The following is a 12067-nucleotide window of genomic DNA, read 5'->3' on the forward strand; positions in this document are numbered from 1 at the left end:
GAAACCTGCATTCGGAAAAATAAAGCCCAAGTGTGCTCCATATTCTGTAAATTTTATAGTTAGTCTTTTATAGTAAGTTCCGGATTTAAAAGTTTTATATTGATGAAATACTGAATTGATTTCCAAGGAATTTTTCTGGTCGGGGGCTAAACTCTATTCTTTAGCATTTGTATAAAGCAATCAATATCTAACAACGATAACTGGAATTTGGTTCCCATCGAGCGCCTACTCTCTGCTCCACTAATTATTTGAGAGGCGTGATAACCTTTGGCCCGCGGTCCTTCTGTGAGGGGGGGGGGGGGTAGACAATGATAGCCAGTGAATGAAACATTTGGAGTGCCAAACCAGTCCCTATTTGAAGTGAACCCTAAATTCCGACTTCGAAATTTGAAAAGCCACAGCTGTCAGTGCTAAAAAGTCATGCAGTACCGATGGGCGACCTGGCGCCCAGTGAGAAATTTCGACTGGGAGAAGGTGCTGGTTGTGGGAGACAGTGCCCGGGTGAGGAAAATACTTAATCATATCACGAAGGCACCGATATTTGATTACCTGCGGAGGGGTGGCAGAATGAATCCAGCTACTCAACTTCTTCAATGTGTTCCCTATCATTTCCGCCCGTGCACTTAATCCAGCTTATTTCCCCATCCACCTGTTGACTGATGCCAGATCTGCACCCCTCGGGAATTATTTCTTCATTGCGCCATCACCCGTCGGAAAATATAGAGGTATAGTTTTAATTCATTTTTTCTGGCCCGATGTAGTATTTCTGACTATATATTTTTAACAAAACAATTGTCCGTGCGGTTTATGAGTTGTGTGAGATATTCAAATGAATATTCACTGAGGAAGTACTACGTTACCTGAAAATGTGGGTGATATTATTGGCGGCTTCATATTGTTGTGCCTACAAATGCCTACTTGTTGTCATTATATTTATCGAAACGAGAGTTCGACCGGTTTAAATCAAATAAATGTTGTGCATTCTGTTCTTATACTGATTATTCCTGTAATTTGTATTGAAAGTTCAGAGTTAAGTGACCTTAAATGTAGGATAATATATTCTGCGTTGAATTTTATTTGAATGCTAATTAGAGATAGGCGATGCGATCTATTAGTTTCGGGGTGATATTCGTTTCAGATAAGCAAAATCAATACCTACATTTCCACAGCCTGAGGTCTCCAGATACGTGCACTGGCAATACGCATATAATTTGTAAATCGCATAAATGGCGAACAGAGGTGTATGCATGGTTTTCGTTGGTTTCGTGTTCGTGTTATGTTGTTTTCTCAATTCGTGTTTTGCGTTATTGTAATAAAATTATTCAAAACCATTACCTGTGGATAAGACAGAAATTATCATCATTTTATTTTCATATGTGCGTAATATCATAATAAAAAACAACTTTTCGGCTTGAATATTTGCAATTATGATTATTTCTTGGAGCGCTCTACAGAAATGGAATTCTTGTTTTCAAAATATCTACGTGAAGGCATGTTGTCATTTCAAATGATTGCGAAGCGAGAGGATCTAGGGTGGCAGACTTAGTTCGCAGTCCGAATGTCCGGGGAATTTAATCTGTGGTGTTGAGTAAATCAAGACTGTTGGTTTCATTTCCTGCCTGCCTGCGGAAAAAGGTGGTCTCCTCGAGAGTAGTGTCAGTGCAAGTGTAGTGGTGACCAGGGTTAAGTTTTCTTTTCTTCAGGTTCTCAAATCCAGGCAAGCTGCTGTCACAATATTCTCAGTCTCTGATCATCATTTGGTCGCTTTCATCGATGTGTGGAAATGGGTCCTCGCTAATATAGATGAAGTTGAAACCCGAGTTTTGGAACGCAGCTACGATGACGTAATTCCCCTAGTCATGTGAAGTCTCTTTTCTCCCTCGCAACATCGTAATACCTGCCTACCATTCGTCTCATCGACCTGGCGTTCTCAGGAGGAAAATGGGATTTGATTGGAATATTATTCTTGGAAAAGGTTAGAGGACCGATTGATTGCGTAATATGTATACTTAAAGCAGAAGATTCCTTCGAATCTTCGAGTCCCGCGTCCGGGTTTCCTGTCTCGTATCTTATCTTTATCCGAATAACTTTTTTCGTGCATTACCGTAGATCTATCCCTGTTTCAAAGAGCGTGAATTTCACCATGTCATACGTATTAGCGAACAAAGGATATTGCTGTAAAAAGCGTTTTTTAGTAGTTACATATATTAGATTTCCCATTTAAAGTTTGACTTCCGTTGCCCAACTGTTTCAATCTTCGCCCAGAAGGGTTTATCTTGGAAAACATTAGACCCCAATGAAACATCTATATTAGTCTGGTATTTATGCACTTCGTTAATGCATATGGATTCGAAATACGCTTTATTGAAGTAATTTTATTACTCTTCCGATGGTAAAATAGTTACCCACCTTAAGAATGAAAATGGGTATATAGTATAGCTTATAACTTCACACAGGTAAGCGGAATAGTAATGAATGTATGTGCGGCTGTTTCGTCTCCTATATTGTCTCTTAAAAGGACGTCTCCTATCGTAAGGGTCCAAGGAAAGGAACACCCCCCTTTCCCTTACATGTAAATTTTAATCGACCCTCGGCTTTGTACTTAGGTGAGCTCTACCCTCAATATCAAACCAAACATCGGCTTTGATGCCTTGGTTGTTTCCTATATCATGTTTTCTTTTAAGCATTATAATTGCATAGCGCTGGAAAAAGCGAATCATTAGGCTCTCGGTCGGCCTCGTCTAATGTTCGTATTATGCGAAGTCCCGACTTCGTAAACGCAATTCTGTTAGAAACTAATAATGATGTGAAATTTATAACTTTTTTATTTTTTAATTTATTAGAATATTTAATACTTGCAAGGTTAAAAACAGTCTCACCATACCGTTAAGCTTGAAATCCTCATGGATATAACTGCTAAGTAAAATGCTATTGTTTTAGTGTGTGAAACCTCCCAAGTTACATTAAAATTATTTGAAATTTTCGAATCCTCTATGGTTGATTACTTTATTACTATTCAAGAAAAAAATTTTATTTTTATTTTGTCCCTAATTTTTCTGTTTATTTAATTTAAAATCACCATAATCAAGTTGTTGATAAATTGTCATAACTCATCATCATTCGAATGTTTGAATTAAAGCGTAGCTATCCGTAGTAAATGTATACCTGCGATCAAAGCCCATGTATTCATTAAAGTAACTTTAACTATATTTAGTGCGTTGTATTGAAGACAGGTTAATGATCCACAGTATTTAGTATGGGTTCGATTAAAATCCATAAAAATTCGCGTGGTAGGGAATAAAACAGCGGACCGCAGTAGTACGCGCCGCAATTTTTCCAGAACCCGTTGTGTATTGGTCCGCGCAATCGACCGCAAAGCGAAGAAGCCATGGTACGAATTTCAGTCCGGCTGAACTCTTTCATGCAAAGTAAAACTTACAGTACAATTAACAGTTATGTTCGTTCGCAGGTTTCCGCGGCGATGAATAGGTGATTTCCACATTTTTCGGGCTGCGTCCGCGTATGTCGTTTAAATGCACAACAGTTTCGCCAGCTATCCTGCTGGCGTCCTCAGGTCAAGGATGAAAAGAAGCTGATTGGCCAAGAAATTTCCCGGTATAGGCGCCGGATTTTCCCTATATAAGACGGGACAACAAACTTATTTTCATCCTTGACCTGAGGACGCCAGTAGGATAGCTGGCGAAACTCTAGTGCATTTAAACGACATACGCGGACGCAGCCCGAAAAATGTGGAAATCAATTAACAGTTATTTTGCCAAGTAATTAGTGGAAAAAAATACTTGTACGCATATAGGCATATATTTACGTGTGCATGAACAGTCACGTGCGAGGGTGTTCTCACATACAACGAAAACCTCACTTGTTACACCGTTGCCAACGAATGAAGCTTTTTGCAGTTTGTAAACTATGCACTATCATAAGTTATATAATTCATCAAATTCTGATTTGATTGCAGCCGTCTGTAGTTTCATTATACCCCGACACAATCTTTGTGAAATTGAGACTAAAGTACCACATATGTCAAATGTTAACCTCAAACGAAAAGCTTTTCACGTGGTGTTCTAAAAGAGATCCATGGAGTTAAGTGCGGGGCGACGTTTGTCTTAACTACAATGGAGAAAAATCATATTTCACCTTCCAATTGTACTCCGATCCAGTTTTTCATTCAGGATATTATTCTAGAAAAGAGCTGAAAATATCTAAAATATCCAATTGTTCCCGGCTCAACTTTGTGGAAGTTCATGTTCATTAAATGAATCTAAAATATCATTTTTATTGGCATATAGCCATTTTATTGCGATGATGATGACCTAGTGACATTTGGCCCAGTTAACCGCCTCACCATATTGGCGGCGACCCTGAAAATCAGCAACGGAGTGAGGAGTATTCCCCGCTCAAGAAGTGCACACCTGCAAGGACAGTTGTTTCCACTTCTGCAGTATGAATGGTGCATCTGCGCCCACAGACTCGGAAGTTTTTTTTTCAAACGCTTGGTAACGGATGACAGTAGTTACAGATGGAAGCGTGAAGAGTCGCCTAATATTATTGGACTTTGACAAGGGAATAATAGTTATTTTAATGCTTGCCATACCGTCAAAAGCAGCGCTCCTGACATTTCTTTTTTGAATGTAGAAGTATTGTGGGGTGAAAAGATCATAAGCATCAAGGGATGGAGTGAATGGATTTAGAAAATAATATGAATTTGATGCACCGGTCATACACGTGTGCGAACTTTAGTTTGGTCATGATGACAATGTATGACAGCTAAATCGCCAAACAGATACGTGGGAGAGGAATATATGAAATGAGAGGAAATAGCGCCTAAAAAAACATGGATACATTTGAAAAAGTGTTTCCCCTGGCAAAGAGTATTAGACGTTGCTTGAACAGAAGAGCATGCAGGACATATTGTATGAATGGGGGTGAAATACGTGGGGGGGGGGAATATGTGGAAGATATTAGGAAGCTTACAATCGAAACACTATACCTAGTTTTTCTTGTCAGCGCCTATTCTGAAAGGGGATGGGTTTGTTGCTGTAAGTAATGATATTCATTTTACAAAACAGAGTGCAAGGCAGTGTACAACCAGGATACAGTTTTCTTCGAATGCAGGGGCGTGGTGCGTCATGAGTTCTTGCCACAGGGTAGAACGGTAAATAAGGAATATCACCTGCAAGTTATGCGCAATTTACGCGAGGCAAACGCCCGGATTTGTGGAAGAATAAAAATTGGCTTTCGCACCATGGCAACGCCCCTGCTCACACATCGTTACTTGTGCGCGAATTTTTGGCCAAGAGCAACTCACTAATGATGCCGCAACCACGGTATTCCCCAGATCTGGCGCCAGTGACTTTTTCTTGTTCCCGAAACTGAAGAGACCCACGAAAGGACGACGCTTCGCTACGATTGACGAGATAAAGACTGCATCGAATGAGGAGCTGAACTAGATCACAAAAAATTATATTTTGAATTGCTTCGAGGATTGGAAAAAACGTTGGCACAAGTGTAAAATATCTATTGGGAATTACTGTGAAGGGACAAAATAGATATTCATGAATAAATAAATGATTTTTGAAAAAAAACACAAAAGTTTGAGAAATTATGAACTTATTCGTCCATATTTCTCAATAAACTGTCCACACTCAAGGTTTCTCCCACCATCAGACTCCATAGAAGGTGAATCAATCATACTAACATTTGAAAACAAATGGTCTTTAGGGTATAATGGGCTACCGATGTCAATCATTAAACTGGCTTCCAAGATTATATCTCAGCTCCTCTCTGATATTTTTAAACTGTCTCTTTGTCAAGGTCATTTTCCTATGGCACTCACAACCTCTTTGGTAATTCCAATTCATAACAAAGGATTATGTAGTTAATTAGAAAATTACAGGCCAATTTAAGTCATTTCTTTTGTATCTAAGATTTTTTGATTGACTATTTTACAATTGAGTTGGGTACTATTTAAACCGCTTCAATCTTATACATTTTTCTCAAAATGGTTTCATAGAGGGAAAGCTAACCATAACTGTAGTCTTTCAACTTAATATTAAAATAATTTGGGGAATTTCTAATCAAAAAGAGATACTTGTGATTTTTCTTGAACTATCTAAAGCATTTGATACTTTAGATCACAATATACTCTACTCCAAATTAATCAGCATTGGAATTAATGGCGATGCTTTATCATGGATAAAATCTTGCCTTTCAAATCATAAATAAATGGTTCAGATAAATCTCATGCTTAAGTCTGGTGCCAGTACTTCTAGGTCCAGCCTATTTGAAACAAATTGTGGAGTATGTCACTGCTCAATACTAGGTCCACTTTTATTCATTGTATTCATTGATGACCTGTCCACTTATTTACCCGATAGTGAAATAAAAAAACATATGTGCTGATGATATATTCACACTAAGCACGAGAGAGAATTTTAAAGATGTTAATTCCTCTGTTCATCATACTCTAACAAACATGTCAAACTGGTGTAGATCAAGCAACTTGCTATTAAATGAGAATGAAACGTTTTCTACGATTTCATAATAAAATAAATCCACCTCCTCTTAGAACAGATTTACTCAATTTTTTTCACATAAAGATGCCAGTACAGTTCCACAAAATTTTTGGAATTACCTCTGAGTGAAAATCTTGACAGTTATTCTCATGTTGATGGAAATAAGCAATAAAATGGCAATTGGGACTTACATGATCAGGAACCTTGCTTTGTATACCTCACTTGAGACCTTGAAACTTGAATACAATGCCAAAATTCATTCCTCCCTGGCCTATGGAGTCCTTTCCCGTGAAAACTCTTGTTCAGCAATAAAGGCATTTTCCATGCAAAAAAGGAATGCAAAGGGAATATTGAATGCCGCCATCAGACCCCAGGAAAGCCACTATTTCTGGAACTAAAATTAATGAATCTGCCTTGAATATACACATTTCGCTGCTTTTTACCTGCAATAAAGAATGTTTGCATTTACCAAATTCCACTGGGCATGATTACTTGACACTTGGTCAGGAAAATGTGCACCTGAAAAATCAACCGCTCACTATTTCTAAGAAAGGCCCACATCAGGCAGCCTCACTTATTTATCATGAGCTGCCAATGGCCATAAAAAATAAGTCCACTGTGACTGCTTATAAAATTGAACTTAAGAAGTTATTACTCCTGAAGTATTTCTTCAGTATAGATGAATTATTCCTTGACAAATTGTAATTAGTATGATGTTTTCTTTTGTGTGATATTTTGTATCATGTAGTAATTTTTCTTGTGCATTATTATTGTTTTATTCCTTTTCCTAACTTTATTAACTATGTCCTATATCATGTACTTGACTACCAGAACAAAAATATATCATTACTATTTTTTTACAAAAGTTAAATCTGAGAAAGTTCAACTGATATCAATTGTCAGGCTTTAACTTTTAACATAGCTCTTTTATTAATGTATTACATTTTACCTAACTGAACTTAATTTTACAATTAACTCCTCACAAACTATATTTAACTATTTCCCTTCAAAATAGGTTTGGAGAGAATCAAACAGCGTTTTATTTTGGCATTTATGGGATTTTTTGCCATTGGAAATGCATACACAATGCGAGTTTGCCTCTCTGTGGCCATTGTAGATATGGTTACTAAAAGTGAGATGAATGTTCATGCTATTACTACATTAAACTCAAGTTCATGTGAAGAGTATGTAATTGAGAATAATACCAGTAAAATAGAGAAAGGAAAAGTGAGTATATCTATGAAGAATGCAATGAATGCAAATTTGACTGTGAGTATAGATATCCTAAACTTTCTTGCTTGAATTACAGGCAGGAGAGTTTACATGGGATGAAGAAACTCAAGGGATAATTCTTAGTTCATTTTTCTGGGGATATGTTTTAACCCAATTACCTGGAGGAATGCTGGCTGAAAAAATAGGAGGAAAACATCTTGTTGGTTTTGGCATCCTTTCAACCTCCATTTTAACGTTACTCACACCAGCAGCAGCACACTGGGGTGGCAGCTCAACACTTATAGCAGTTCGTATATTGGAGGGACTTGGGGAGGTACCTTGTCAGAATTCATTTTATCTGATTATGAATCTCTCCTATCATGAGTTATCATAATGATAAGCAGCGTATGTTATTATGTAGTCAAATGCTATTCATATGTTTTTGCTAATTTTTAAAATAAACTCTAATTAAACAGGGCGTAACATATCCAGCTATGAACTATATGCTTGCCAACTGGGTTCCACCAAATGAAAGAAGTATATTGGGAACATTGGTTTACTCTGGTGAGAATGTGGAAGTGTGTTATAAATAATATTATAAGTACTTTTTGAGGTATTCGGCATGGTTAGCACAAAACTGTCTTTTATTACAATAAAGAAAGAGTTTAAGAAATAAGATTCAGCAATGACTATTGACTGATCTTAGTTGCATGTTAGATATTTTAGTGTATTATTGATTAATATTATGTTAATATGTTTGAAAGAAAATAAAAATATTGGAAATTGAGCAACTGGATATTCTGAAATAGGCATGCCAATGCACGTGTAGGAAATCTGATGGTATATACTCGACTTTCCTATGTCATAGATACTTGAAAATTTTACAGCGAGGCCTTTTTTTATTATATTTGATTTAAAAGAAATGGTTTTTATTCATTTTTATATAAGTCTACAAGATATTTCATTTATCAAACATAACAATAAAATGAAGCTATGCCAATACCTCACTTTTATGTATTTTTTACTGGACCATTTAAAGACATAAATTCTAGGTTTTGCTGTATCTGCTGCACTATTTTATATTTCTCTGCACTACTGAGTAGCCCAGAAGATGATTATTCTTCCAATTATAATCTCCTAATGCTCATCAGCTGGTCTAAAAAATTGCTGGAGTATTTTCCATCACCAATACCAAAAACAGTCTGCTTCATCAAGCAGCAACAGATTAAGAGGTTTTTTACATCATCGCAAGACTGGCCTGAGTTCCTATCTCCAGCACACTGCTCCATTCTATGGATATTTATTACAATTTAATGATGAATTATTCATTGAAGCCTATCTTCACTGTTATGACTGCTCTCTACGATAGTAGTTATGCACCAAAAATTTAATTCAGGAATCATGATGCTCCACTTAAAAAGCTTCCCGCAAGCATTGACCATAAGTCTCATGCTGGGTGAAATGTGAGACTTTTAAAGCGACATTCATGGCGATTTTGCGTTAGTGTTACACATTTCTCAAACACTTCCCAGACTGCTACATACTTTTCAGTGCATTGGAATAACATTGAAATCCATATGATAAGGCTGAGCCATTCTGTATGTAATACCTTAGCATGAGGAAACTTCATTATTAGGATATACCATAAAGATTTTTCAAATTCATGGCTGGTTTGCCCTTTTCATGCCGACTGCCTCATGCCATATATAAATTTTTTAACATAAGAATAGATTGTGTAATACCTACCACTTATAAGGATTTTATTGTTGTTGCTAATTCTTTAATGTAATTGTCTTTTAGGGTCCCAGATTGGCACAGTTTTTGGCATGGCTCTAAGTGGGAAAGTAATTGAAAATTTTGGATGGGAGAATGTTTTTTATTTATTTGGTGGTTTAGGTATTATTTTCCACTTGTTCTGGCTGGCACTTTGCTATGATGATCCAAAAAAACATCCATTTACAACACAGGAAGAGCTTGAGTATCTTGAGGAATGCCTTGGGACACAAAAAAAGTCTAAGGTACCATAATTTTAGTAGTAACTTCATAACAACTCTGTATGCCATAGTAATACAACATATATTGAAGTAAATAACATAAATGTATCTCAATGCATATAAATACAATATTCAAGTTATTGGAGGATTGGGAAATTTATGGTAGAGTGCCTTTGCATTATCAGTATAGGGTTTCATTTTAGAGATTCTTACATATACATTAGGCAGAATCACAAGAGTAAAATGACACTTAAATAATGTATCAATTACATTATCTTTCCATACACTGCTATCTTGAGTTAGTCGAAACAAAAAAAAATTATTTTCACTACTACGTAACTCTTCATTCAAAAAATTTTTCTTAGAGTTGATTTTTGGAGTTTATATTATGTGGACCATTCTTCTAAAAAAATTGCTGCAGTGAATATTTGTTTACTTCAACATTTTACCACGTTATTTCTATAAGTAATTCTAAAGATCGATTATCCACAATTATCAGTAGCTTTGTTTGTTTAAGTTGTATTGTTGAACTGTGTCAGCAATGAAGAGCTTCTAGCATGCAATATTGCCTAGAAATGGTGTACATGTATGTTTAATGATTTACTGTAGTGATTTAAGGGAAAAGTCTCAATATGTTTCAGAACTTTTGGCGATTGCGATGGTGCAGTGGCTAACATACAGGCTACCCACCATGAGGGCCCGGGTTAAAATCCTGGAGACAACAAATATAGTTTTCAGTGGTATCCCGATCCCTACTTTAGGTGCTTTGTGGAGGGCACTTTGAGGGAGTACGACGTCCATCGAATGATACAGTTAAACTGTGGACCTCTTGGCACCTTTTGACAATAGTAGGCTACTGGGTTTCTCTCCACCCTTGCTTTCCCATCCATCCCTAATGGTGCAAATGACAGTGGCTGTCAATTGCCTCCAATACAAAAACTACCACTAAAAGAACTTTTATTACATTGATAAATGATTTCACACATATATTTTCAATTTACAAGGCCATCAGAATACCCCTTGTACAAACAATTTATGCTATCTACACAGCAAAATTCAATCCAGTGTATATATGCAAGCAATTGGCACTATACTCCAAGTAGAGTTATAACGTGCCTGATGTTTATCCTTTTTGGGGTTGGTTTAATGGCAACCAATAGTTATTATAATGAAAAATATTTGTTGAGCTAAATGGACATACCCATTTATTTTTATGACAATTGCCAGTTATGTTTTTAGTGGTTATGAAATAATGATTGAATTTTAATGCATTATTTGATTTTGAAGCCAATAGGTACTCCTTGGAGGGCCATCTTTACATCTGTTCCTTTATGGGGGTTGATTGCTGTCCATATAGGACATAACTGGGGTTTTTACATGCTTTTAAATGATTTGCCGAAGTATATGAGTGATGTCCTGCACTTCAATATCACTATGGTAAGCTCCCATTCCATCTCTTTGATAGGCACTGATGATGATGATATAGTTTAGCCAACTAATGTTCCAAGTGATAAAGAAAAAGTTATCACCTAAAACATTTTAACATTCTGTCAAGGTATACAAAGCCATTCACTAGTTCAATTCTTTCATATTCCCTCATTATGCAATAATTATTCATTGTTCTCATTAAACATAATTACTATTGGTTCTGTTGCACTTGAACTTAACTTCACTCTCTCAGTTATAGCACAAGCTATCCAGGACCCACCACAGATCTTCTGATTCTTAGCCATTATCAATGATTAGCCAGTATCATTATCAATGTACAGAAGAATGGTTACATTTGTACATACAACCCTTATAATTAACTTGTCCATCTCTCACAAAATTTAGCTATGAAAAAATTGAACATCCAAGTTGATATTATCATCCTTCAATTTGAACCATTCACCGTTACAATCCCCTAGCTATTTGCTCACAGCACTTTTAATAACTGGTCATTCACTCCACACTCTCTCAAGTCTCTCTTTGATTAACTCTGTCAAATGCCTCTTATAAATTCCACTGCTTATGGCCAAGTTCACTTGAGGGGCCTGCTGTGGCATCCAGATGATGGTTAATGGTGAACCTTAGTAAAAGTTTGTATCAGGACCGTCAGGAGTGAGAATACTCCAAATAACCAGATACCTGAGATGTTACCACAGAAGGTGATCATGAACCTGTTTTGAAACATAAGATTTTCATTGCTATCTCATCAAATTAAAAGTTGTTGAAATAAATGTAAGGAATACATTTCTTATTTCTAAGTGTGGTTGGTTTCTGAAAGTGTATACAGTTTTCACTTTGAGAAAATTTAATTTCTAAGTATGGCACTGATTACCAGTGTGG

General features: G+C 36.4%; 1 protein-coding gene across 2 annotated transcripts in view; it reads left to right on the plus strand.

Annotated features, from left to right (window-relative positions):
- Positions 1–12067, plus strand: part of LOC139690142 (sialin-like) — a 42195-nt gene that overhangs the window by 24453 nt on the left and 5675 nt on the right. The window contains exons 1-6 of one of the 2 annotated variants that reach the window (XM_071587401.1): positions 1672–1975; positions 7549–7760; positions 7843–8079; positions 8222–8309; positions 9546–9763; positions 11027–11176. In XM_071587401.1, the coding sequence (XP_071443502.1) occupies positions 1942–1975; positions 7549–7760; positions 7843–8079; positions 8222–8309; positions 9546–9763; positions 11027–11176 (939 nt within the window). In that variant the 5' untranslated portion in view covers positions 1672–1941. Of the gene's footprint in view, positions 1–1671; positions 1976–7548; positions 7761–7842; positions 8080–8221; positions 8310–9545; positions 9764–11026; positions 11177–12067 lie in introns of those variants that run through there. The other variant, XM_071587400.1, reaches the window with a different exon arrangement.

Source organism: Hetaerina americana, unplaced genomic scaffold, assembly GCF_022747635.1.
Source record: "Hetaerina americana unplaced genomic scaffold, ioHetAmer1.1.p SCAF_3, whole genome shotgun sequence".
In the NCBI taxonomy this organism is placed as follows: Eukaryota; Metazoa; Arthropoda; class Insecta; order Odonata; family Calopterygidae; genus Hetaerina; species Hetaerina americana.